Here is a 26,178-nt window from a genome sequence, read left to right as displayed (position 1 = left end):
AGGGGTATAGTTTGTGTTTATCAGTGTCACAATTTATTGAAAGTTTGTGTACATGAAGCTGTGGTTGAACACAGCAGGTGATGAGGATGACTCTTGTCTGTGTCAAAGTTTGCTGAAGGTTATCCGTGGTGGAGTCTTAGGTTGCAGGATCAGGGTGGCGGTGGTCTGGAGGTCCTCTGAGGAGGGCACGCTCAAATGGAACCTCAGCAGGATCTGTGAAAGAGGAAAAAATAAGTTATTAAACTGAAAAAAGTCAATTTGCTCTTTTCTTTCTTATTCTGACTTCAATGCACCTGTGAAATCCATTTGATTACTTATCTAGTTTTGTGCCATTTATATTTAATTTACTAAATTAACTACAATCTTTTAGCCCTTTAAACTTTGGTTATCCAACCATTTGCACCCAAGTAAGAGTCTGTCACAGACCCAATCCCCCTTGTGGTTAGGGCATAAATGCTAAGCGTTTAAGAAATGTTTTGTCAAAAAACTGGGAGTTGCTGAGAAAAGGAAATAAAAAGAATGAAACTAACAGAAAAAGACCATAACACAGAAAAATAATATGCCATAGAAAAAAAAAAACACAAAGACCAATAAAAAAAAAAGGATTTACTTTTAAATAAGTCTGACTTTTATCTCAGAATTCAGATTTTTCCCTCTCCGAATTCTGACTTTAATCTTAAAATTCCTTTTTTTTATATAGATTACAGTCAAAATTCCAAGAAAAAAGTCAGAATTCTGAAATGAAAAATCAGAAATGAAGGGGAAAATTAGTCATTTTTGTCATTTTTTTGAGATTCTGGTAGAAAGCAAAGATTTATAATGTCAACAGTCTGACACTAAACACACAATGAAGAAGGATTACAAAGACACAAAAACTTCAAATAAGAGAAGACCAACATTATATCACAAAGACAAGAAAAGCAAAAGTGTTGTTATTTGATGCACTTTAAAATTGTCAGTATTTCCTTTCACTTTAATCTCTTTGTTTTTTAAGTTTCATTTGCCCCTCTTTCGGGTTCACATGTTTGTCTGGCTTTCCCTCACAGTCTGCTGTCACTCACATGCATCAGCAAAAGCTGCATCTCATTCTCTGCGATCCTCCTGCCGACACACTGCCTCGCTCCAAACCCAAAGGCGAGCGAGCGAAAGCCCATCACTTCCCCTCTTTGACCTTTCTCCCGGCTGACGCTCCATCGGCCGGGGTCAAAGTTCAGTGGCTCCTCAAACACCTGGGAACTCCTTCCCATCGGATAGAGACAGGCTTGGACCATTGTCTGTGGGACAAGGAGCAGAAGCTAAAACTACAGCCCTGAAGTCAGAATGCAAGACTACTGCGCAAAACCGTAAAGGAAACAACGGCATCTAAACAAAGGAATTTTATAAAAATTAAAGACTCACCCCTGCTGGTATGTGGTAATTCTGGAGAACAATATCATGTACTGGATAGCGCTGCACTGTGATTCCTACTGGGTATAACCTGTACAAACCATAAACACATCAATCAACAGAAGTGCTTAAGGAAAAGCTCCCTGGATCCCTCACACTCTGCTGGCAGTGGGCATAAATCCATTTTGAAAGAATACAGTACTTTTATTCCCAACAAGCTCTTTAAGGTCAAATGTTTCTTTAAAATGTGTTATTTCAGATAAAAATTCTACAGCATTATTTTTTCCAGCACATTTACAAATAGAAAAAATAAAGTGTGCCTGCATCTGCAGGGAAAGGTGGGATTTCTGTACCTGAGAATTTCTTTGATTGTTCCTTTCAAAAGTGGTGCCCCCTGCAGGGCCTTTTGAGGGTCACCTCCCGCCTGTGCCCATGACCTCTTTACCTGCTGCCTAACCCTGTCCTGCACCTCTGGGTTGCGTCCCAGCTCAAACAGGCCAAACTGCAGGGGCACTGCTGTCTACAGGGAGGATAAAAGGTGATTCAGAGGCACAGACCCATGACAAGATGGATCATCAGAAATGTTAAGACACACACCGTGTCCACCCCTCCAGCCATCAACTCAGTAATGTTCGCTTTGATCAGATCCAGAGATAGCTTCCCCTTCTCCATGAGTTGCCCCAGAACTCCACCGTAGAGGCCTCCAGCTGCCACAGTCCCTGAACCCTGAGAGGACGACAGACGCTGGTACGCCCTCTGGATCCTCGCCTCCGCTGGTAGAAGGACAGGGAGACTGGGTCATGACAAGAAACCAGGCGGACTCATATGAACAAAAGGTTGTTGCTCTTCTTCTACCATGGCTGAAGATGTGATCCCACGCCGTGGCATGCTCAGTCCACAGGGGAGCGCCCACGCGAAGCAGAAGGCGAGGGGGAAGGTAGAGGAGTGGAGGGGTGGTTGTTAGCATTCGCTCCACTGCCCAGATGAACTTCTGAGACTCCAGGGAGGGAGATGAGGAGAAGAGGCCAATGCGCTCTCCATACAGCACATGGCAACTGGCTACAGTGAGGGGGAGGAGGGTTAGGATGAGCATGAGGACATATTCTGAGTCTCGGTTTGCTTCAGAGGGATACACACAAACCAAAACACAGCCTTTTTGACTATGATGAGCTGTTTGGGCGCCTCTGAGTCATGCTGCAGCAGCAAACATTCAGTTTTTGCTCCATCTGCCATGTGGTTTGTGTGTCTCCTTGACCGCCTGGTCCGCGGCACTCTCACACATGCATGTGTTCTATTAACCTCACATGAACCAATGGGATAGAGTTTCTTGTGGGCCAAGTTCTAATCTGGCTTAGAGCCGCGCCCGGCCTGCTGTGATCCAGTTAGATCATAGCAACATGAGTCAGTCATCAGCTTCATACTCACGTCTGGACAGAAGTGTTCAAAGTGCTGAGTCACACTAGGATTCACACTTGAGAACGGAGCATGATTAAAGGAGAGGCAAAGCTGCTTTGAATATTCCTATTTTTAAAATATCATCTCCTCTTTTGACCTCCTACACCTTCAACATCTTAAGGACAAATGCTTGAAGGCATTGATATATGGAACTGAAAGCTGGAAAGAAAAGAATGAGAGAAATAGATGTATGCAAGGAGATTGTTTTGTTTTTCCTGTTAAGACTTTAAAAGGATTCCTTCTGGATAAATATGTAAATCCTGTGGTGAAAAGGGTGTGCTACTGCCTGCGTCAACAATTATGCAGATATGACTTAGAATACTGATTATTAAAACACAATGGTTTCAATGTAAGCAACTATATCCAGGTGCATGAACAGCACAAAAACATGATAAAAATGACCTTCTGACCTTCCAGCGCAAAGCGGAAGAGGTCAGGACTTGGATCGATGGTGAGGCTGCGCTTTGCTTCCTCTGCTCCTCTTCCTTCTCGCTCCACTCGGTCCTCCAGCAATCGACAGAAGTCTTTCGCCACGTCGTCTAGGAGGGGAAGAAACCTCCTCACAGCTGCACTCATCATAACCTCCTTGTTGAGCTGGAGACGGTCGGATCTCCATTCTTCTCCGTTCCTGTGAAGAGAACAGTCATATGTTTGCCTTTTTATCCTAAAAGATTCTTTGTCATATTTATCAGAACTAAAAGGTATTTTTATTGTAGAACAAAAATTGTCATTTTCTGGACGTGAGCTTGTTTAAAGGGTATTTGTTTCAAGGATGCATGGTAGTGAATAAACTTTCTAAATTTACAATGTCTTTTGTGAAATTTTATTCTAGCAAGACAAGTAGTATTTCATTTTGAGTGTAAAAAAAAAGTGTGTCTCTTCTCTCACAGGCTAGTTTTCTTAATTTTGTTTTGGCAGACTGACAAAAAAAGGAAATTTGGCTTTCCCCCCCCTCCCTTTTCTACCTTCTGGACTCTTACACCCATCTCCTGTCTCATCTTTAACAGGCTAACTTGTAATGTGAAAAACGGAACAACTATTGCCCTGTTCCCTAAATATATCTCCCTGTAATCTCACCAAAAATCTGTTTTTGTGTTTTGAATGAATTTTTCAGCCTAGCTTCATGTCAGCTCATTTTCCATCTTCATAAATTCTCGATCTTTACTGATGGCAGTAATTAACAATGTACAGTGCCCAAAAAAGACGTATCACTTTTCTTTGGTTTTCTGCAAAAACCTGACATAAACTTATGTCACGGGAAGATTATTTCCTGATATTTTACAGGAGAATTGTTGCGTTTTAGGCCGCAGAAGTGAATTTAGGTTGCAAAGAAACTTCCACAGCACCAGCTTTTCAAAGCGACTGACTTGAGGAAGACTCCTTTGCGGTGGTTGCGTATCTCTCGATGCGTTGCCCATGGCTCCAGAGTCATCCGCCGGGGATGCAGCCCTTCTGATTTAAACATCTCGCTGATGTCAGCCGGCAGCAAGATGTTCACGCTGCTTAAAGTGCCCACCTTCTCCCTTTATTCACACAGAAATGCAAGGGCAGCATTATAAACCTAATTATTAATCCTGGAAAGACCACTGTAAGCACAGTTTTACCTGTAGATGGGCCCAAGTGCATTGAAGGTCCTCTCCATATGCAAGTGGAGCTGCTGGAAGCGATTTTCTCTCCAGAACTTCAGCAGGTTGATCCACCCGTTCCTCCCCGTGTGAGGGATCTCCTCAAACCCGCGCACCCGTCCATCCACACCCCTTTTTCTAACAGCTTTCACTGTTTCCAGCTTTCCATCCACCACAGTCCCTGCTGCAGTCGTGCACAGAACCTTTGGCTGACCTGGGCCCAAAAATCTGGACCCAGAAGTGCCTGACGCTCTGACACATGCAGCCACTCCTGTGGACATGCTACCGATGGTCCAAACGACTCGTGTTGGATGAGGTTACCCAAAATTGTGGCAACTTGGATTCTATCTCTTGGGGACTCATTATTTCCCTCCTCCGACCTCAAACAGAGCCTTGGATGTTTGTTATCACTGATGAACTGATAGGACAACAAGATTTATGAATCAATGAGTCAGAGTTCAAGAGTAAAACAACAGGGCCCCAAAGTTAGAGAACAAACACACTTGCAGAAAAAAATATTGTCCAAGAAGAATAAAAAATAATCTTTTATTCACTGACACTTAAATCAACGAGTTTTTAACCAACAAATAATTATTTAAATTGATTATTTATACAGTGTAAAAGAAACTGTAAAAACCTTCAGCCAAGCGTTTATGAAACCAACATCAACAAACCTGCAAAATGCACAGCATGTTCAGATCTATCAATGCCAAATTTGGCTAACTTACAACCCAGGTTGATGTATTCAAATGAATCAAATGAGCACTTGATTCACTTGAGTTTTGATGTTCAAAAAAGGAACATGCGACCCTGAAATTCCTTACGTGTGCACAGGTCACTCAGTTGGATCCATTCAATACAAAGAGCAACAACGGCTAGACTGTTCAATTCAATTCAATTCAATTTTATTTGTATAGCCCAAAATCACAACAGTCGTCTCGATGGGCTTCAAAGTAAAACATGAACTCAAAATGATCATGAATACAAAAAGTTCAATAGGAAAATACTAAAATGAACTAACAAACTGACTAAGCCATACTGGCATTCCTGCCCTTAGACCCCCCTTCGCGGTAAGGAAAAACTCCTAAAAACCGGATTCCGCAGATGTTTTAAAGGAGGACAGCTGTGGCTTTGGCTGATCTGGAAATAAGTTGTGCAGTGAAAGAAATATGAAACCATTACAAAATAAAAGATTGCATTAAAACGTTATTATAGGACATGGTCATCCTACATTTCATGTGTTGGAGAATCAGCAGAACTTGTGTCAAAGATATTAAGACTTCACACAACACCATGATAAACACAGAACTGAAAATTATTAAAGGACAAATGAGAAGAAGTTCAATACAATTTAACAAAAAGTAGCTGAAAAAAAGAACTGCACTGACGTGTGTTGAAATTACTAGGACAACAATACTGTGAAGCTTTGGCAGAATTTTAATAAAGAAGATCTACCTCACTTCCAGTTACTTCTTTGTATACGGCATCATCAATCAATCAATTCACTTTAAATCAATTGCTGAATTTCTACCTCTCCTCAGCCAATCACAGTTATATTGTCATCCTGACATCCCATGATGGTTGTCTTTCTGCATTCTAGATGGTTTTGACTGCCGTCCTCCACCCAGTTCTCCACCTGAAGTGATGCTTTGGCAAGATCTGGCCCTTCACCACCATCATTGACTATAGGTTCTTGGGTTTGTTTGTCTATGGTTTGAGCTCATGTCCCAAACAGGTGTCATTGGCCCAAAGCCTAACTGCCAAAGGACTTAATTCATGCACATCTTCCTATGTCTAAAATAAATCTTAACTTGCATATGTAAGATCCAAAAATATTGTTTTTCACCACAGAGAAAAATTACTAAAAGGGAGAACTCCAACATCATTGGTAGGACTTCCTGTTCTTTTCAGCACCAATTTGAAAAGTGTAAGTCTGATTTTTCACTTTCGGTGAAAATAGTAATCTGACAAGATTTTATTTGATTTATAGATTTTTTTTCCTTCTGTGTGTGAAACTCGTTATTTCCTATTTTGTCATGTCTGACAATTTTTTTAGCTGAGGGGGGCTGAGTAAAAATGAATTTAGGCTGTAAGACCAAGACTTTAATCACAACACCCCAGACCTAAAAATATATTTAGATTTAAAAAAGGACAGTACGTTAAGAACAACATAACCTCAAAAGGCTGAGAACACATAATAGGAAAACATAAATGTTCCTGGTGACCAGTAGAATCAGCAAACATTTTTCATGTTCAGGACATGTGGCGTGGATCACATGATTCTGCAAGACTCCCCGTTTGTTGGCGTTGGGCTTTTGCCGTGTTTGCTCTGTGTGAGCGCTGCAGTGCTGAAGCTGAGGCCTTGGAAGGCGCTCAGAAGGTTGAAGCCTTCGTCCTTGGTTTTGGTTTCAGGATGAATCATCTTCGAGAGCTCTTTGGGGAGCGACACTTTCCCACCAGCAGACCTCAGCTGGTCTCTATCCTGGGGGTCCTGAATTGAGAAAGTAAATGCGAGACAAAAAAGACTGCATTTAAAATTGAAGTGCATTTCTTGCTTTGCTGAAAAGTTAAAAAAAGGAATGTTTTTTCTCATTGACTGTTAATAAGAACTGGACCAAGTGAATGTGGTGTCACCCACAGAAAATAGTTGACTTGCAGCTACAACAAAATGAAGTCAATTGAGAAGCGTGTTTTTTTGTTGGAACCAGATGACATCAGTAAACACTGATTGGTCCGAGTCGATCTGAGTAATTGTTTCTACGGCAACCTCTCTCACCAATCGGGAGTGCGCTTGTTGGACATCCACACTTTTACCACTTGAATTTAAAATTTGTCAGACGTTTTGAACATTTGAAGTAGAGGGGGGGTCATGGGCAACGCTTTTGTTGAAGTGCCTGATTGGCTAGTTTTTAACTTACACTATAGAAAAAGTACAATGAAAAAAAAAATCAGCAAGAACATGTTAAAAAAAAAAGATATATGGCTTTTTGGAGCCAACAGGTTCTTCTGTTTGGAATGCAAGGGGAGATGAATCACTCAGTCCACTTCTCATTTACATTGAATGTTTTTTTCTCTCCAAAATAAAAATAAGTTAATAAAAACAATTCTCAGAGCTTTCCATTCATCATTTTCTAAGCCTGCGTAATCCCTTTTGGGTCACAGGGTTGCTGGAGCCTATCCTAACCACTGTTGGTTGAAGGTAGAGTCCACCCCGGATGCATCCCTAATCCAGGGCCTCAGAGCTTTCTTAAATCTAAATCCCAATTGTTCTTCCATGTTGTCCTCACAAACCTCTGACAGCTGATATTTCCTCCTGAAGTGAGATCTCATGGCTGCTCTTTCGGCATTCTTCTGGGCGATCATTGTCTCCCGCAGTTTTCTGTTATCAAAGCACAATCACACCCTGAGGTGAACAACTTCAAGCCTTTGCCATAACTGACTTTAACCATTACGCATCAATGCACCAAACCAGCAGTCTTTAAGATTGGCAGCATATTTTCTGTTTTAATTCAATTTCATCTCATTCTGCTGCATATCTACTTCTACGTGGTGGACTGCTTGCCTCTCTTTGTCCAGATCTGCTTGGTAGGAGCGAACGCTTGAGGGATCTCTGGGTTTTGCAGAGTAGAATGGAGGGGTCTTCCCCAACCTGTTAGATCCTCCCCGGCCACCGCCACCTCTGCTCTGTCTCCTCCTGTGTTTAGGACACAACCTGCGGTCCTTCGCTCCTGTCACGCAGCCGGTCAGCTTCCTGATGGGCGCCCTCAGCGACTTTTTTACCACAGACTCCATGGCAAAAAGCAGATTGTGGAGAACGAGAAAACAACCACACCTCTACTTTTTTGGCAGCTGGTGGGTGGAAATGTAATGGCTTTCTCCTTCACACATGCATCACCTCGCACATTTGCTCTGTTCCAGACCTACCAAGGACAAGGAGAGCAGTCAGACAAGGCTCTGACACACCTCCTTACACACCAACGACATTAACAGGAACATGGAATAGAATGGGATGAAGAGCTTACAAGAAAGCCTAACTCAAATTAATGATATGACTGATTTATGCTGATGCATTCACAACCATTTCTACAGTTTACTCACCCATGCAGATGATGACAGCTGGACCACTGGCCCCAAATCTTGGTGAAAAATGCAGCCAACTAACCTTCCCCACCCCCCTTGGAGCACCCACAAAGCCTTGTGCCAAACAAAAGTCATCCACAGAAGTAAAAAAGAAAAACTCCAGATGATTTTCTGCACCTGTGCATCCAGGTTGAAAAAGAAGAACAGAATTTGTTTCTGGTTTCGCGCTCTACTTCCACCACTTCAGACTCGCCTCCCCCCTGCTCTTCAATACAGATTAAAGGATTTAAGGTGGGGAATCTCATTAGCTGTTGCAGGGAATGCACCTGATGACTCACGTGTCTGCCATGGAGATTTAAAGGCACTGGCTGGTGTCCTGTTGACTAATATGATCACAGGTCTGCTCATTTTTCTTCCAAACATTTAAAAAAAAGTCTGTGATTGATCTGCTGTGTATTTGCCGATGGACAGACAGGGAGACATAGAAATGCCAAAGTGAACAAACATCTCAGTGGAGAGGCTTACATACAACGTCGGAGATGGGAAGACGGACTGAGAGGCTCTACAGAAAAATGAAGTCCACCATTAAAAAATGTCTCCATGATTCAGAGCAGTTATTACCAAACGAAAGAGAAAATTGTCCTTAAGTGTTTCACTTCTTGTTTTTACACTTGTTCACTGTCAGCATCAAGCTCCTGATGGCATAAAGGAAGATTGAAATTGTTTTATTTCCACAAGTCTTGAATTTACACTTACCGTTCGTCTGTTTTCGTTAGTATTTTTGTGTCTCCAAAAGAAAAACAACAAATAGAGGACAACTGAAAAGTAGGATGTCCTTTATCTCCCTCTATTTGGACACACTAAAGCTGCACACTTCCCACAGAACAACACATCATAAAATCATCCCTCATAACTCTAGTTTATGGGATAGATGGGGGTTTGAAGAACACACTCACTGTGGATGTTTTGGCATTGAATTTTATTTAGCTCAATTTTTTTTAATCACATTGATATTTTATTTCTTTGTCATTGGCTGGCACGGGACCAGAGAATTGGGAAATGTTGCTTTAATATAGGAGCTTTAAACATGTATTGTGCAGAGAACAACCTTTGAAGTTTAAAACATGACATTTAAAAGCCCTTTTCTTGGAATGTTTTATACAAGTTGCATTAAATAACTCTTTAGATAAAACTAGTATGTCACTAGATGGTTTTTTCACTCTATATCTCATGTATGGCACCAAATGGATGACTCCAAGATGAGAGCTCATCTACGTCAAATCAAATCAAAGTTACTTTATTTTTCCGGTAGGAACACAGATCTAGGATCAGTGCATTGATTGAAAATGTTGGCAAAAACGGTGCTGCTTCCGCAGCTCGTGCAACAAGATTTAAATATAAAAGTTTAAAAAAAGTGTTTTAAATCAAACTTGAAACAGACTAAATAATAAAATATACTTCATCTTTGTCCTTTGATTTGATAATACTTACAGATTTTTAAATAATCTGCACTTTTGGTTGTGCAGTATGAATAACAGATTAATAGTTCAGAACAGGATTATTAGGTTAAAAAAAAGGTAAGTACAGCATAAAAGATGTGGGATCATATAAATATTCATTTCTTCCCACTCCTTTCCAAGCAAATTAAACTCCTTTAGACAAACTTGATATGTATTGGTTTCAATGTGTCATGTGCTGATGTATAAGATAATGTGTGTATTAATGATCAAGAGTAATTGTAATGGAATTATTTACATTGCATATATATGGCTGTGTTTGTATATTTTCCAATCAATTCATGACCAATTATAAATTTGACAAGTCTCTAAATAGAGGTATTATTCTGTTGTCTTCTTTACTTTTATTTATTTTTTGATTGCTTGACATGAACCAAGTTCAATTCCTAAACACTGGCTTTTGAAACCATTTGCGAGCGTCCCAGGGTGAAAGTGTCATATGAAGCTCCTGTTCATTTGTTGGCTGGATGCCTCTTCATGCATGAGAACATGTGTGTGTTAGTGTGTGTCGATCATGCTCTGTCACGTGTTGGAGGCTGATCCACCTGAGAATCCTTTAAGTGGCTCCAAACCGCCTTCCTTGCATGAAAGCCCACAGTTCTCCCACACAGAGCGATGTTTCCCATCGCTTCCTCAAAACAACTGTTTATATCTTAATGCTAAAGCAGATCTTCACACTAAAGTTTCACGACTGACTTAAGAGAGATTAAGTTTCTGTCCCCGGAGGGGAGATGTGTCCATGCTCCATAACTGTGTCAAAGGATTAGCACCCCCATGGCATAAGTCATGCTAGTGCACACTCACATTACTCAGCTGCAGTGGTCAGAGATGGGGTTTTCATGCCTGATGGGGGTTTAGAATCACTTGTGCTTACAAGAAAATACACTATAGTGAGCTTGTGGAAGATGAGAGGTCTGTAATGTTCATCAAAGATATACTTGAACGGTGAGACCCAGAATGTAAAAAAGAATCCAGGAAATCCCTGATGTAAAGGAATTCATATGTATATTTATTGACAAACATCACAGGTTTTTTTGTGAGAAATCAGTAACAGACAAATACTTTCTGCCCCACTGTATACAAACTGTGCCTGATTGAAGGCAAACCATTTGAAAAGTGTTTTGGAGGTGTGTTTTCTTCCACTGTGCAAAGCGACCAGCATGTTTGTATGAAAGAAATATTAAATTTGCTGATGTAACAGGTTACTGTGTTGCATTGAAAAATTACTGGGTTGTCAAACAGAAATCCAGTCAAGTTAAAAGGAATTTAAAAAAAAAGATGAAACATGTATAGTTTGAGATAACTATATATTCAGCCATCATAGGAATAGAGTTAAGGATTTTACCTTTCTCAGCTTCACTCTGCTTTGAAGCCTTTTCAGTGTCGGCGTCAATTTTCGGTACAGAATAGACTTTAATACTGAGTAACCCTTTCACAATAAAACAACAAAAACTGTGTTTCTAATGCACAAACTGTATTTGCTTTACCTGGTTTCTGCTCCTATCTGCCAACCCCGTTTATTATATCTGAGTATATTTTCAAAATTAAGTTCATATTTCCCTTTTAAATTTCCGTTTTTGTTTGTTTCTTGTCTTTTAGCAAGAGGTGACGACAGAGACTGGTGACTCAAACACTGAGGGTCGTTAGCTGACAAGAAGCAGCTGTGGCTGCTAATAGAAACCAGGTGTGACATTAGTGGGTGAAATCCAACAGGCTTTAAGCAAATGAACAAGACAACATGAACACAAAATAAAAATAAACAGACCCTCTATTTAGGAAAATGTGTGAAAACAATCATGGATTATCACAAAATAAATTTGGCCCAAATATTTCAATAAAGTTTAAAACCAAAAAAATGCTAAAAGATTTTTTTATATTTGACTTTTTCAATAGATTCAAATTTACTGTAATAATGTTCTGAAACATTAGCGGTAGAACTCTTGAGGTAGAAATTATTCCATTTCATATTTTGATTTTTAAGAAATGTGTTGTCTTTCACATCCAGAAACCAAATGAAATGGTTTATATTTACACACATTTTCAAACACAGCTGTCCTCACAAACAACGGTTTCAATGCTGAATATTTAGCTTCCCTTTTCTTGTCCAAGGCTACAGAAACTGCCCCTGTGACCTTGCCCTCCTCTGAGCTGCACTCAATCAACACGCCAAAAGAGGGAGGCGTGCGAGTTAGCGTGTGTGTGACCTACATGAGACTGACTCGGGAGATGTATCGAGGAAAAACTCCAAACATGGTGTTTGATAAAGTGAATTTATTACATCACAGTTAATGCAAAACTGACAACAAAAAGCATAGAAATACTCAAATAAGGCACCTATTTGCATATGTATTGTTAAGACTTATAAAACTGTTTTCTGTCAAGGTTGAGGTTTCCACACCGAAACAACAATCCCTGAGTTTTTGTGTCCGGCTCCAGGTAGTTAGCTTTAAGAGTTTACTACAATATTTAGTATTGATGGATGATGATTTACAAACTGTGTTATTGACAGAGAGACCTCCTTGAATTTAATAATGTCATATTCATTTGTAATTTTGTTTTTGTACAGTAAAACTGTAAAAAAAAAAAAAGATCAAGACACATGACGCAGCATGGAACAAAATAACTCAAACATGGAGAGTAAATACATTTCTTTCCATTGCTTTGGACTAAATGTTTGCAGAAAATCTAAAAAATGTGACAGAATTTCACTTATTTTTCTCAGTTCTTGATTTTATTTTAGAATTAAGACCTTTAGGGCTGTTTATTCCCCGTTTTTTTGTTACCAGTCACAGTATTTGCCATGTGAAATGAATTCCCATGTTTGGTTAAGCAGGAGTTTGTCATGACACGTTGTGGTCATCGTATCCGTCCGTACTCAACCCAAAGGTCCTCTACTGGTGTCCCAGCGGTTCCTTCACACCTGAGATTTTCCTGAGTGATTCAAAGGCAGGAAGAAGGGATGCTCCAGAGCAGAATGAAGAGAGATGCGCTTTGAAGGCTCGTACTCCAGCATCCTCTCCATGAGGTCAAAGAAATGGTGATGCTCCCTTCCATGAGATAATAAATACTGCTAGAAAATCAAGAAACAAGAGAAAAACCCTTTTCATACCATAAAACTATATAAATAACACGTGCTTCAATAAATGCACCTGCCTACCCTCAGTGGTTTGCACTTGGATTTAACAAAGCGTCCAGCTTTAGAGCTCTCATTCCAGTCTAGATGACCAGAACAGAAATACTTTTGCTTTCTAAAGAGAGGAAAATTGATGAGCAGAGCTTCAGTGTGTGCTATGTAAACAAGGTGGAGAGAGATGATACCTGCTGCTCTGGATCATTCTTTGAGGAAGTGGCCCGTGTGTTCTCTCCATCATGGCCAGATGCTCCTTATTGTCGTGAGTCTGTCAGCGGGAAGAAAAATGAGCGTTGAAGACAACAACACTGAAGCCGAGCTGGACTTGAAGATGCCAGATGTGACCTGGAACAGGGTGAAGCCTTCATAGTACTCGAAGAGGATGCAGCCAATGCTCCACACATCACATGGGTGACTCCATCCCAATTCTGAGGCAGGAGGTAGACGTTATTTTGATAACGTAGAAAGAATTGTGGTTACTCTAAATTCTCTTACCCAGTATGACCTCCGGCGCCCGATAGTGACGCGTCGAGATAACAACCGAGTGGTGTTCATAGTCAAAGGTGGCCGTGCCAAAGTCAATCAGCCTTACTGTAGTGTCATTGATTCTCTTTTCGTTGCACTTCTATACAGAAAGAAGCAGATGCATGATATCGTCGGCTGTTATGCTGTGATTCTTATTTTTGGTGTTTTGGACGGTGGCTTCATTAGATTAACGACACTCCAACAAGGCAAAGCATACAAAAGTTGCAAATTTTCAAGCAGAAACATTAATTTCTTTGCTAATGTCTGTTTCATATTGGAAAGAAAGTTTTTCACATTTGTTTTTAACTGGTTTTGTGTGACTGGTTGCTGCACTCTTTATGTAAAATTAGGGCATTTCCAGCTTGAAGTTAATACCCTAAAAAATAGTTTTTGTTCAGGGATTTTACAAATGTAAAAAATTGTTATTAAAGCATGTACTTAGACAAAAACCAGGAGAATTGATGCACTGTTTTTCTAAGTGGGCATGTTTGTTTCTACAGCAGTTTCAATAAAATAATTTAAAATAAAAACTAACCTTTAGTAATCATTAGCATTAAGGAGATCATTTGATGAAAATGGAATTAAAGATTTTGTTTCTCAAACAACATGCTATTTGAAAAATGTACTGCACATGAATGACATCACAAAATCAACAAATGTGGAAACAATAGTTTAAAAAATCACAGAGCCTGCAGGTTCTTTTGGATACAGTTGTGACCTAAAAAGGAGAAAACTTGTGGGTGACTTCCAGTTCTGCAGAGAACATTTGCATGTAAATGGACAAGCACAAAGCAATCTTTCAGGTAGTCTGCTCATCATTAATCCCTGCATACTCAGTATCAGGCAATTTCCTCTTAGCCTAAAGGCTTGGCGCCGGCAGCTATTTCTGACCTTCTCTGCGTTGTATACAAGGGAGTAGTTGGAGTTGACAAACAGGATGTTCTCAGGCTTCAGGTCGGTGTGAGTTAGCTTGTTGTCATGGAGAACTGCAGATAGAATAAAAAAGGGGGGAAGAAAGAAAATTCATCGGGAGCCAAGCTCCTCTTCTGGTGATCCTTCCTCTCTCTCAGTCGCAAGCTACAATAAACATTTAGGACATCAAATAAACAGTCAATAAATCTTCAGTCAGCTGTCTTTAAGCTCTAGTTTCCTAGATAGTGTGTTTGTGCCGTTGTAGACATTCATCACCCTTGTGGATGCTGCCAAATTTTAAGTGACTTCAATTGTTCCCTGCGGTGCAGCTTTTTCACTGTGTCTCCATCTGTGCACATTCCAGCTGCCAGAGGGAATGCTGCTGATAAAGTCGCTGCAATTACACCTACTTGATTACACCTCAGTGGGTGTAATCGAAGTCAGATGTGCACCACAAACCAATACATACACGCAGCGCCTGCACCAACACGGATGCTCTGAAGTTGCCTTTGTGACATTTTCTAACGAGTCTGGACAAACATTTTTTTCTTTTTTCTATTATGTGTTTCTTTATTCTAACATTGAATGTTTGGCTGGTCTATTGCTCTGTTCTGAGGCAAACGCATGTGTTTTGCAGACTGCAGCAAATCGGAATTGCGCAGTCTGTTGCTATGGTCACAACACTATCTGACACCATAGGGCTGCAAATATTTGATGCATTTAAAAAATATTCACACCTTTTTAGGATCTTTTAACTGATAAATTGGTTCAGTGTAATGAGAATATTTTTTAACACTACTAAAGCAGCAGCATGCATCCATTAGCTTTACTATGGATTCTTCATATACGAAATGAATGATTTAAGACACATAAACCCAGAATCAATACAACTTTTGATTTAGAGAGTTTTTGCTTTATATTTTAAGTAGGAGTTTAAAGCCTCAAAACAGCATTAAAACAACTAAATAGGTAAACTTCACTCTGACTTATGTGGCATTTAATCAAAACCAAACAAAAACATAGCTCATGTGTTTTTGTGGACGTGTCTAAACTTCAGCTACCCTCTTGTTGCTCTTGTTCCATCTGTACGGTAACTTTTGAAAGATCTATTCATGTCGTCCCTGACACTGATCCGACTGTTTCAGAGGGGTGGAAGAAGGGTGGTGCTGCAGTCAGCGTGGTGTGTGCCGCACTCACAGCTCACAGCACGGCAGATCTGGCCTGCCATGAGTCGGATTTGCTGAAGTGGATAAGGCAGGAAGTTGTTTGATTTCAAGAAGTCAAAAGTGCTGAGAGACAGCAGCTGAAAGGAGATGCAGATGTGGCCGTTGTAGTTGAACCATTCCAGCATCTGTACACAGTGGCTGGTAAAAAAAAAAGAGTACATCAATTTATAGCAACAAAAAATATGATTTCAGTAAAAATTAATTACCAAAATTACAGAAGACTCACTATTTATGGAGTGGGTCTTTTTCACTGATTTTCTCCAACACATTGATTTCCAGTTTGGCAGTATTTCTGTATTTTTCTTGGTTCTTTATGATCTTCAAGGCAATTTGACGTCCTCCTCTGTGGGTTTAAATATAGTGTTCAAAAACCCCACACCTTTCACACTGGCTCAACTTTTAAGACATGCTTACCTGCCGTGGTCCAAACACTGCACCACTTTCCCGAAGGTCCCCTCACCCAAAGTGTTGATTATTTCATCTGTAGAAAAATAGTCAAGATCAAATATAAACTGAATAGAGTTCTTTTGTTCTTTTTCCAAAAGGTTCTGAAACCCACATCTGTCCTCCAGGACATCTCCGCTTCTGTAGATCAGGTGACCGTTTTTGGCGTCCCACTCATCCCTGCTCAGAGACTCACTGCTGCTGCGCTGTGGACAAAAAACCATCAGAGGAGGGACAAAACGTCATGCAATCTAACATTTTTATTCATATGCACTTCAAAAAACAGGACGAGAACACAGAGATGCACATAAACTGCATTGTCAAATAAAAATGAGATCTTCAGTGCAAACAAATCTGCTTGAAAGATACAACTAATCTGACGTATTTCATTCTGAGATTAGCTCTGCTTGGCTGCCTTCCAATAGTTTCAAGATATGTCAGCGCAGCTTGGTCTATACCATAATAGTGCCTCCACCGTACTTAAGTATTGGAGCAATTTTTGGTTAAAAGCTACAAATAAATGTGCTGTGACTGACACCAAACAATTTAAATTACATTTAGCAAAACTGAACTTGAACCTTCGCAGGCATATAAAAACATATTTGCAAAATGAGTCAGATGACCTTCTACACCATCAAGGTCAAGCTAATGAAGCTATAAATAGTAGAAGTGAAGCTCTCAGAAGATTTTTTTTTAGATAGTTCTTTTGAAAACAAAAATTCAAATCTTAGGCAGAAAAGAATTAAGTTGATTTTGATGCTGATCTACTGGTTTCCATTAGTCACTCAAATTTAAAGACCTTTACAGCTAATCTAGAACATTTTGTTGCAATTTTGACAGAGTTATTGATTGTTCCCAGTTTGAAACAAAAATGTAAAAAGGGCTTCCAAGATTTTTATTTCTCTGTGATTGGTTGGCCCGGGATTATAGTTACACATTTCATTTCACCGTGTGGTAAAATGACAACAAAAATCCTTGAAATTGGTTGGTATTTTTTTTCAAAAACGTTAGACAATAGGAATTCCTGGTTTTATTTCTGAAATGTCAGCAGATGGGTTGAGGATGAGGGTGACCCGAGCTTGCTCTAAAAGAGGCCAATAACAGATTTCTGGCTTCTTTGAAGGAGAGGCTCTATTTCCATCCACTGATATTAATATCAGAAGCTCAGCATGGGAAGTAAATGAGATGTCAAGCAGTTGACACTAAATACATTGAAAAAAATGGACTCTGACCTAGATAAACACATCAAGCCTAAAAAGAAATGTATTAAAATAAAGTATAAAACCACTGAATGTATCCTTAACACATGGCGGAGCTTAAGAGTAAACCAAGCTGATGTAGGAAAGCCAGAAAGAAGTGATACTCACAGCCAGACAGAGGCAAACAGAGTCCAGAAAACCCTTCAACAGAGAAAGCAGCTCATTCTTTCCCATTTTTAGGAAAAGCAGATCTGCTGTGGAAAAGCTGGTGTGCAGATGCGGTTCATGGACGGATGTTGCTTTACGGCAGCAAAAAAGATGAGAGGCTAAAGATGTCAGATGATTAAATTAATGGTGTGAAGAAGAAGAAGTGGGGGAAAAAAAGTCTAAAAAGTACCAGCTGTGTCCTTTTCAGCAGCTCCACTACATCCAGCACAGCAAACCTGGGAACGAAAGAGAAACTTCCGCCTTGACAGGAAAGGAAAAGAAAGCAGAAATGGATTCAAACTCAGAGACGGATAGAAATGAGCCGACAGGAGAGCGCGAGCTGAGACAGGTGCTAATAATAAACTCTGGTCACAACCCCCATGAGAAAGTCCCGAGAGGAGAATCAAGATGTGTGAGCCGCAGGAGGCAGATTTGGTTTCCGTCAACTTACTTCCTCTCCTCCCTGCACCTCCTTAAAACCTCCACTTAGGCTCTGCTACACCTGTCCTCCACCTCCTTACTGTGTGCCACGAAAAATGGACACGACTCAAGGAAAACTTTTGCTTTATTTGATCAAAGTTTGTTTTCTTTAAAAGAACATCAGTGAAGACTGACAGGAACACATTTAAATTGAACTATAAAAACTTGTGCTTGTCGGCCCCTCGAAAAAGACGGAATGATGCAAAAGCTAAAAACATAACCTTAGGGTACCGAGTGAAAAACGTCTGCATTCATTCATGTTTTTCAGTGACTTAACAAATGGCGTCCCAAACATGCAGTTTGAGGGTCTCATGAGTCCAATAGTGAACATGGGGGTTTGATGATGTGACTGTGGGACGGCTACAGAGACGACTGCATCTCCTGGAAGTTGGAACCAGGAAATATCAAGATGTCTCCGTAAGGCTGCTTCTGGTCCACCCATATAGTTCTGGCTGACAGGTTCTCTGCAAACAAAAACACACAATCATCACTATCAAATAGACACTCAGTGTCAGAGAACAAACGGTGGATTTAAATTAAAAGGAGTTCTTTTCTTTGTAGAAATCCAGAGGAAGAGTCGTCCTGTAGAGCTACAAGATTTTTAGGTTTTTTTAGTTGAAATTTCAAGAACAGGTTGATTAGTCAGTTCCAGAAACTTCTGGAAAGATGTGATGACCTTACAGAGGAACAACAGAGAACACATCATCATTCAGGGGTTCATGTCTGTGCGAACCAAAACCTTTCCTTAAAAAAAAACAATAAAAAACAGCTGGACCGCTGGGAACTTAACCCAAAATAAACACACAAGTCGGCTGTCAGATAGCAAAAGCAAAGAGGAAGACTGGCCTGAAAGTGGCGCTTCAGTGAAACAGAGAGCTTAAACCAGGAAGCACCAAAGGCTGCAGTTCCTCAAAAGACCACTAGAGGTAGGTTGCAGAAAGGAGAAATTCTCCATTGACTGTTTTGTAAAAAACAAATTTAACTTTATTTATGAATTATAAAAGTTCTTTACGGACTTGAAACAATCAAATCAAAACGATAAAACACACGGAACGCCCTGAACCCTCCTGACATACCACAACCCAGAAATAGAAGCTACAGTAGAAATGTAGCTTGATGCTGATGAGAGGAAATGAAAATTGGGGGAAATGTCCACGCCTGCAACCGCCAGCCATCACCGTGGGACGGCCTCTGATCGAACCGCAACTACCCTTCCACCAGAAGGGCTGGTCACTGTGTGGAGGATCTCCTTCAGGAAAACATTGGAGTTCAAACCAAATCTAAAAAGAGTTAAATGCGAAAAAGTCAGCACAGATATACTGTAAATGAATAAATAGACCTTAATGGACAGGTAAGAATTAAAAGTAGATTTAGATAGTCCCAAAAAATGACTGTAAATAAAACATAAAAAATAAATAAATGAACGAAAAAATATTAAAGATATCAAATTATTTCTAGAGTTTGAGGTTATAGTTTGAGTTTTGAAGTTTGAGTTTCTCTGGGAGGCTGTTCCACCAGAAAATACATTTATGAACAAGGAAAAAAAGTCTACCTTTACAACTTAAATAACGCCGTGTACTTTCTGGTTTCCAGAGTTTTGAGGATGTTTATTGATTTATTATTATTATTAATTCATCCATTATTATTGATCTGTTTTTGGGTGATGTCAGAGTTCAACAGCTATGGATTCCACCTTAAATGGACGTCAAACCTGAAGGATGATCTTCATCATCTTTTTAAACCCAGAGGATTTGTCAGTGTGACATTTTGATCTCTTTATTTCTGACGTGGAGTCATAAAACTGGGAAGTTTGACAGGGTCTGTAACGTTTTCTCTCTCTCCGTTCTCTAAATCACGGAGCTTTAAATGTCAACGTCAAACCACATGAGAGGGCGTGTGGCCGTGATGTCATCTGTTCTTTTTGAAGTCTGACTTTAGTGCTTTCAGTCTGATGTCATTTCTGAAGGGCCGTATAGAAATGAGAGGGCCTCCCGCTGCGCTGATGCAGGAGCATAAACATGTTTTCAGCGGGAGTGATGGGACGTCCTGGAGGATAAATCACACTGCCGCCTTACCCAGAAGCCTTTGGAAAACGCCGCTGACTGTCCTGCGGTCCACATTCGCCGGTAAAAGAGACTGAAAAAGAACAGGCTCTTCTTCCACTGCAGGCAGGAACCTGCACACAAATGCATCAGGACACGTCAATGTTAGAGTCCACGGGAAAACCCATTTCTTATCTACTGAGGATGATTACCCAAGAGGCTCTCCTCTGTCACTCAGCTCGTCCATCACCTCTGGGATGTCCTGCAGCAGAGAGACGGACCTGGAGACCGTGGAACTGCAAACACAAAAGCGTGTCTTTAAGCTCAACAGGACCAAGCGGGTAGTGTTTTTGTTTCTTCCTTGTTTGCATTTTCCACCTTTCTTTATCGGAGGGAACAGGGGAGATCTCTCGAGACACCTCCTTTGGCTCGGAGGCCTCCAGCAGCAGCGTTTCTGGATCTGCAAATGCAGACCAAAACAATGATTTATATTTTAAAGAACTACTGTCCCTCTGCAGAAACTATGGCCCAGAAAGCAAACACAGTTTTTTAGATTTTGGTTAAAAATGGCATAATCATTACTAAAAGACCACTGGGAACATTTAACAGTAGACCAAACAATGTTCGGAGCGGGACTTTAAGAAGAAAAGCTGTAATATCTTGTTGAAGATCATTTTTCTGACTAAGTTATTTTTAACAAAGTTAACTAAGTTAAAAAAAACTAACTTATCAAACCGAATCCACTTTGGGGTTATGTTTTTTAGACTTCTTGAATATGAATTCCAACAGTTTTTATTTAAATGTCTATAGCTGTCTATCCTGCACTTTACCTGTAATATCCATCATTTCTGCCTCCAGCATTTCTCTGGGGATCTGCAATGAAACACAGGAGTGAGGAGTCGTGTCAACAGTCCCGTCACAGAAACGGTGAAACAAAGAACCATCACCTCTCTGGGGCTCACTTCGAGCCTCTCCTCTCTGTCTTCCACCTGCATCGGCTCAGGCTCTCTCTCCCTCTCAGAGTCCGTGGACTCCGGGCCTCGCTCGCCGACCTGAAGGTCCGAACCCGACAGAGGTGTTGTCACTGCAGCCCGTCGCCATGGCAACTCGACCTCACGGGGCAAAGCTGCCAAAACAGAAAGTGCTTTGTTATGGAAAACGGTCAGAAACGTCGCTCGACTTTCAAAGACAGGGACGTGTGAGAGCGCCCCCCGGAGGCGTGTTGCTGACTGTTGCAGGGGTTGTTGAAGAGCTCGGAGGCGGGGAGGACCCGGTGGGCGGGAGGGGGCAGTAGAAGCGGAGGTCTGGTCTCTACCAGGGGGTTGCCGATGCGCTGCTGCTGCTCCTCCTGGGAGAGCTGCGTCTCCGGGTCGAAAAAAACCAGCTGCCTCCTCCTCCTCCTCTTCACGGCCACCTCTGCAGGGTCACCCTGGTGGAGCGGGAAGTCACAGATGAGGAGCTTTGTGGCTTTGCAAACAGAGAAAAAAAAGGCTTTTTCTGTTTCAATCGTCCAAAATCTGCACCAAATCTGCTTCCGAAATAAAAGTTTGAATTAAATTCAGATTCAAACAAAGTCTGTTTTTAGTTTTCCCATAATTCTTTACTTATTTGTTCCCTTCTGAAAAACAATCTTCACTTTTTTTGATGGTTTAAGAGTTTGAGTTGTGTCCCAAACTGTCCTGAAGGTCCTGGAGACAGACAGACATCATCTAACATTTCAAATCAAATGTTGAGAAGAAGCTGTGACACGCTGCACCTCTAAGTTGAGACTCGCGGGACGGCCTTCACGTTCTTTTGCAGCAGAGGGAGGTGTAGGGAGCCCAAGCCCCGAGGGCGGAGTCATCTGGTCTGCAGGAGGCCCTGGGATTTCTGCAGGAGGACCTGGCTCTTCCTGGGCCGACAGTATGGCGTCTTCACTGGAGATGGTGGTCTTCTGCAGTCTGACAGCAGTGGGACGGTGGGTTTTTTGGCAGAGGCGTCTCTCATGCATGAGAGGGGATATTTACTCAGTGGTGGATGCGGTGAGCTCCTTCGTCCTGTCTCTCTCCTGCTCTCTTCCTTCTCTGAGAAGCTCCGGCTCTTCTGGGATCCCTTCTTCTCTCGGCATCTCTTCTGATCATAAGTAACACTTTTTGATAAATCTGTAGCAACCTGAATCTGTTTCTTGACAACACACCTTCTGAAAAGTGGCCTGTTTCCGCCAGGAGGAGATGAATGGTGTCTGGAAGGTGATCAATGAGGTCCTCGCCCTCAAACTAGCAGAGGAGAGATTTCGTCAGTGAAGGCTAAAGATCGGGGCTTTTCTGCGTCCTTACGCTGTACCTCCGCGACAGGGATGGTGACCGGCTCTGCTTCCCTCAGAGTGATGCTTTCTGGAGATGTGGTCAGGGCTGTGGAGACCCGACCAGACAGTGTCATGAACCCACACACCCAAAAGAGCCAGCACACAAAGAGAACAAAGCCGCTAAAGAATTTCCACCAGCTGGAATCGAATCCAGAATCTGCTGCATCGACTCCCTATTAGGAGGATGCAGAGGCTGACCACTGATGCATAGCTCTTTCTCTGAATGCTGCCCTCAACTTAACCCTGTGCTATTTCGAAGAACATCACTTAACCCAACCATGCGTGTGTGTATGATTGTGTGGCCCTGTACCCTGCCTTTGTCCAACAGTGGCCGGCACCCTGTGACCCCGAAAGGGTTCGGCGGGTTAAGATGGATGGACTTTATGAGGCATGGGTCTAAAAGGAAGTCACCTGATTCCGTAATATGAACCCCCCACCCCCAGTCAATTTCTTTCCTTTCTGCACTAAAAGTGAATTATTTCAAAATAAAAGTCCCAGCTGTTCCTCACTAGAGCTCCCCCTGTCAGTCTGAAGAAGTAAGTCGTTTAAACGTAACCAAACAAATCTTGATGATAAAGCCACGTTATAGATTTTCTGGAAAATGAAAAAGAAGAAAAACCTGTTTGAATGTTTGTGGCTTCTTCTCATTGAATTTGTGTGATGCCAGAGCGTTCGTTCATCTGTAGAGCTTTAGTTTTAATGGACTGTTTTTATCGTGTGCTCTTTGTTTACCCAGCAGAGAAACATCTCAGCACCTGCGTCTATGCTGCCATCAGCACGTGTGCTTAACCAGCAGGTGGAGTTCGTGTCACTGCCGTGCTTTCAACAAAGATGGTGTTCTGGGTGCCTCTGCTAGCAGTAAATTGTTTTGTTATCTCAGTAATGCCCCCCTCCCCCATCCATCCCTCTGATGGGTATATTTTAATTACTGTAGGGAACACGAGTGCTGCTGCTTTGAGTGAATGTTGAACAGCTTCCAAATGCTAATGCCTCACTTCAAAATCAACTCCACATCTCTTTATCCGGTAAAAATAATGCAAAAAATTACCCCACTGTCAGTGTAAAAAGCTTTCAGGCTCTAATTATCCATTTAGGTTGAAGCACTGAAAGGCCAGAAAAACTTCAGACAAGTGTTTCCCAACCAAATATACAGAGCCTCTGGGATTCTCTGGTATTTGTTAGATCTCTGCTTTTCAATAAAAGCAATAGTCATTAAATGGAGATAAATAAACACTTGAAAAACCGGTCTGAATTTATTGAATTTAAATCTTATGTGATTTTATTCAATTAATAGATAGATCAACACATGGAAGATGTATTAAGCAACTTAGATGCTCTGAAAATGGATTTAGCCTTTGGTTTGAAACAATTTGAACATTTGCACCTATAGCACGGAGTGCAGTACCTCCTCCCAGCTCTGAAGCAGATGAACTCCCTTCCTCTGGACGCTCAGGGGAAGCTTTTCTCAGAAAATCCCGAGTCATCTGACAAACAAAGGGGCTCATTCTTTAGTTTCTGAATTGTTTTCTTTTTTTTCCCCTCTACGTCGCTGAACTCCAATACATGTTTTTCCACCTGTATTATGGCGCCCGGGCTGGGCATGGGGTCCTGAAGGTGCATCACTCCAAATAAAGGATCCAGAGCTCCTTCGGTCTCCTCCATTAGAGACACGGCGTCTGACAGGAGCACAGGTTGTCTGGCAGACGTGAAAGAGGCTCAGCAACAGGAAAGACGGGTGATTTTTTTGACGCTCCAGCACGCAAGCGGACGACCTCACCTGCTGTGGTCAGGCAAGTCGATTTTCTGGGTGTCTCTTTGTTTCAGGAGCTGGGTGACAATGAACTGAAGTTCCTCTGAACAGGGGACAGGGTGTCATCTGAAGAGCAGCAGGTGTGTGTGTGTCAACTTCTTCGAGATGTTTGCTTACCGAGAAGAATGGCACACTGGCGGTGGTAGACCACCACCACGCCATACTGAAGCTGCGAGGACAGATAGAGCGAGAAGCGGGGCTTTGGCAGGCCCGGTGCAGGTGGAGGGACCCGCTCCAGCACGTAGTTCATGATGTCATCACTGCAGGACAACTCCATTTTTTTTACCAACACCAAAGTCATAATCGATGAAAATTGGAAATCCACTGATGAACACCTACCAGGTGCTTTTTACATTTACTTTGAGGAAATCCCGTCGAGGAACTTTTATACCTTTTGTGGCAACCAGCCTGAAATGTTAAAACAGGATGTTCCTCACAGAGTTCACAAGAAGGCAACACATATTTTAATAATCTGTGCAGCACAAACAGCATCTATAAACCTGCAAACACACATATTATTGTAATATATAATTAATTTGAGTGAAAAAATAGTTTCCCCTTTTACAGAAGAATGAGTATTTTAACAAAGCTAATCTAAGAAAATATGAACAAAACTATTTCTAACACACATGTACAAAATACATCTCTTTACAGGACTGTCAATGATCAAGATGAGAATATCTGTCTTATTACTTATAAACCCCCCTTCACTTTAGCGGGCATGTCTATATACTGCCCTCTGCAGGCCGTTCCTGTCATCACTATTGCCAGATGTTTTACACCTGCTGGTTCGGATCGGTTCGGATTTGTTCGATCAGCATCTCCACCCAAACTGTTTACGCAAATTTAGGCGTAGAGGGCAAATAGGTTTTTAAAAAATTAAGCCGGGATCATTAGTTATAGGAAAATATGTTCTCACAATCAGATACAACTAGCTGCAGAATGACTTATAATAAAAAAGAAAAAAGATAATCAATCGAGTCGTAAATTGTGACTGAAATCGGAGGAAGGATTCGGTTTTATAGCAGCCCTACTTATGGCATCAAATTTAGGTATAAAAAATGAAATGAAGCACTTTGCAGTGCCCAGGAAAAAAGGAATTGTGCAATTTCAAGAGAAACTGTTGACCACTATACTATATCACTCATTGTTAAATTTAATTTCCGTTTTTTTTTTAAAAAGATTTAAATGCAAGGATTTTTTAAAGAAAATGGTTTTGATCTGGGATGTTTTCTTGACCTTTTGATCTTCAAAGCTGTTTTGTTTTTCTTAAACAGAACTTCAGAAACATTGTTTTGTCTCGTTTCTCCTCAGGCCTTTTAACCGATGCACCTGCAGCGGTTAGCTAGCAAGATTTCACTAGTCTGCGCGGGTTTTACAACTTTAGCATATTTTAATTATTTAAACCACATATATTTACGTCTAAAATACTCAATCCCTTTTAAAAAAAAGTCTCCCCAAAACAATAAGAGCTGATGAGTTTTCGTCTCTGATTGGCTGTTCGGTCACCCGAAAACCCACCGAGCTCTCCGCAAAAAGGTGTCCGGGTCGATAAAGATGTTTTTTTGTTTTTTACTCACCAAATCGTTGAAAAACTTCCCGAGTGACGCTTCAGAACCGCTGGATAATAAAACATTTCGAGAAAATGCACAGAAACCTCTCACAGATGTCAGTGAGCGCGTGCAGATTGCGAGCGAGGCTTTGTGGTTCTGGGTTCGGGTTGTTTATTTCTGCGAGAGAAGCTGATTGGAGCTCAGAGTCCAAACAAGTGATGGACGCTTCCTATGGGAATGAAG

At 41.2% G+C, this 26,178-nt stretch overlaps 4 protein-coding genes across 10 annotated transcripts; all 4 read right to left on the bottom strand.

The window, feature by feature from the left end:
- Positions 1 to 10: 10 nt before the first annotated feature.
- On the bottom strand, positions 11 to 4,772 carry cyp11c1 (cytochrome P450, family 11, subfamily C, polypeptide 1). Its single transcript, NM_001105100.1, is given in 9 exon segments — positions 11 to 213; positions 1,062 to 1,274; positions 1,399 to 1,477; positions 1,740 to 1,906; positions 1,984 to 2,159; positions 2,242 to 2,445; positions 3,252 to 3,469; positions 4,209 to 4,364; positions 4,446 to 4,772. Coding segments are annotated over 9 exon segments (1,626 nt in total). The 5' UTR covers positions 4,748 to 4,772; the 3' UTR covers positions 11 to 102.
- A 267-nt stretch (positions 4,773 to 5,039) lies between these two features.
- Positions 5,040 to 8,819, bottom strand: LOC105355945 (complexin-3-like). Its single transcript, XM_011485345.4, has 4 exons — positions 8,565 to 8,819; positions 8,029 to 8,386; positions 7,758 to 7,845; positions 5,040 to 6,957 (listed from the first exon to the last, which is right to left on the bottom strand). Exons 2-4 carry the CDS (start codon positions 8,256 to 8,258, stop codon positions 6,739 to 6,741), a joined length of 537 nt encoding a protein of 178 aa, XP_011483647.1. The 5' UTR covers positions 8,259 to 8,386; positions 8,565 to 8,819; the 3' UTR covers positions 5,040 to 6,738.
- Positions 8,820 to 12,319: 3,500 nt separating this feature from the next.
- clk2b (CDC-like kinase 2b) lies at positions 12,320 to 18,151 on the bottom strand. Of its 3 annotated transcripts, none has more exons than XM_011485341.4 (12): positions 17,897 to 18,151; positions 17,668 to 17,825; positions 16,416 to 16,506; positions 16,271 to 16,337; positions 16,083 to 16,199; positions 15,828 to 15,994; positions 14,610 to 14,704; positions 13,689 to 13,818; positions 13,539 to 13,621; positions 13,382 to 13,461; positions 13,221 to 13,311; positions 12,320 to 13,133 (listed from the first exon to the last, which is right to left on the bottom strand). In XM_011485341.4, exons 2-12 carry the CDS (start codon positions 17,731 to 17,733, stop codon positions 12,978 to 12,980), a joined length of 1,143 nt encoding a protein of 380 aa, XP_011483643.2. In that variant the 5' UTR covers positions 17,734 to 17,825; positions 17,897 to 18,151; the 3' UTR covers positions 12,320 to 12,977. The 3 variants fall into 3 exon arrangements, with proteins under 3 accessions (XP_011483643.2, XP_078789301.1, XP_011483644.2); XM_078933175.1 differs by having other exon boundaries at positions 16,416 to 16,501; positions 17,668 to 17,798; positions 17,897 to 18,022; XM_011485342.4 differs by having other exon boundaries at positions 17,668 to 17,798; positions 17,897 to 18,020.
- Positions 18,152 to 18,255: 104 nt separating this feature from the next.
- Positions 18,256 to 26,169, bottom strand: LOC105355944 (uncharacterized). Of its 5 annotated transcripts, none has more exons than XM_020710238.2 (17): positions 25,963 to 26,169; positions 24,722 to 24,790; positions 24,500 to 24,642; positions 24,350 to 24,425; positions 24,148 to 24,268; positions 23,957 to 24,056; positions 22,551 to 22,618; positions 22,405 to 22,483; positions 22,235 to 22,340; positions 21,985 to 22,168; positions 21,459 to 21,657; positions 21,176 to 21,354; positions 21,059 to 21,101; positions 20,607 to 20,688; positions 20,441 to 20,524; positions 20,262 to 20,362; positions 18,256 to 18,650 (listed from the first exon to the last, which is right to left on the bottom strand). In XM_020710238.2, the coding sequence occupies exons 1-17, from the start codon at positions 26,016 to 26,018 to the stop codon at positions 18,547 to 18,549; spliced, it is 1,794 nt and encodes a 597-aa protein (XP_020565897.1). In that variant the 5' UTR covers positions 26,019 to 26,169; the 3' UTR covers positions 18,256 to 18,546. The 5 variants fall into 5 exon arrangements, with proteins under 5 accessions (XP_020565897.1, XP_020565898.1, XP_078789292.1 ...); XM_020710239.2 differs by having other exon boundaries at positions 22,235 to 22,337; XM_078933166.1 differs by having other exon boundaries at positions 22,235 to 22,337; positions 23,978 to 24,056.
- Between the last annotated feature and the right edge of the window lie 9 nt (positions 26,170 to 26,178).

This window comes from Oryzias latipes, chromosome 16, assembly GCF_053564925.1.
Source record: "Oryzias latipes strain Hd-rR chromosome 16, Olatipes_Hd-rR_3.1".
In the NCBI taxonomy this organism is placed as follows: Eukaryota; Metazoa; Chordata; class Actinopteri; order Beloniformes; family Adrianichthyidae; genus Oryzias; species Oryzias latipes.
Note: the sequence above shows the minus strand (reverse complement) of the source record. Positions and strands in the feature narration are given on the sequence as shown.

Excerpts from the sequence above, each read along its gene's own strand:
- LOC105355944 (XM_020710238.2), bottom strand. The coding sequence starts at position 26,018 with ATGTTTTATTATCCAGCGGTTCTGAAGCGTCACTCGGGAAGTTTTTCA. Across the intron at positions 24,057-24,147 it reads GCCCGGGCGCCATAATACAG|ATGACTCGGGATTTTCTGAG; the intron begins GTGGAAAAACAT and ends TTTGTTTGTCAG. Across the intron at positions 22,619-23,956 it reads TACTGCACTCCGTGCTATAG|CCCTGACCACATCTCCAGAA; the intron begins GTGCAAATGTTC and ends GGGTCTCCACAG.
- clk2b (XM_011485341.4), bottom strand. The coding sequence starts at position 17,733 with ATGGGAAAGAATGAGCTGCTTTCTCTGTTGAAGGGTTTTCTGGACTCT. Across the intron at positions 16,507-17,667 it reads CTGTTTGCCTCTGTCTGGCT|CGCAGCAGCAGTGAGTCTCT; the intron begins GTGAGTATCACT and ends TTTTGTCCACAG. Across the intron at positions 13,134-13,220 it reads CCAAGTGCAAACCACTGAGG|CAGTATTTATTATCTCATGG; the intron begins GTAGGCAGGTGC and ends TTGATTTTCTAG.
- LOC105355945 (XM_011485345.4), bottom strand. The coding sequence starts at position 8,258 with ATGGAGTCTGTGGTAAAAAAGTCGCTGAGGGCGCCCATCAGGAAGCTG. Across the intron at positions 7,846-8,028 it reads GCAGATCTGGACAAAGAGAG|AAAACTGCGGGAGACAATGA; the intron begins GCAAGCAGTCCA and ends CTTTGATAACAG. Across the intron at positions 6,958-7,757 it reads GGAAATATCAGCTGTCAGAG|GACCCCCAGGATAGAGACCA; the intron begins GTTTGTGAGGAC and ends TTCTCAATTCAG.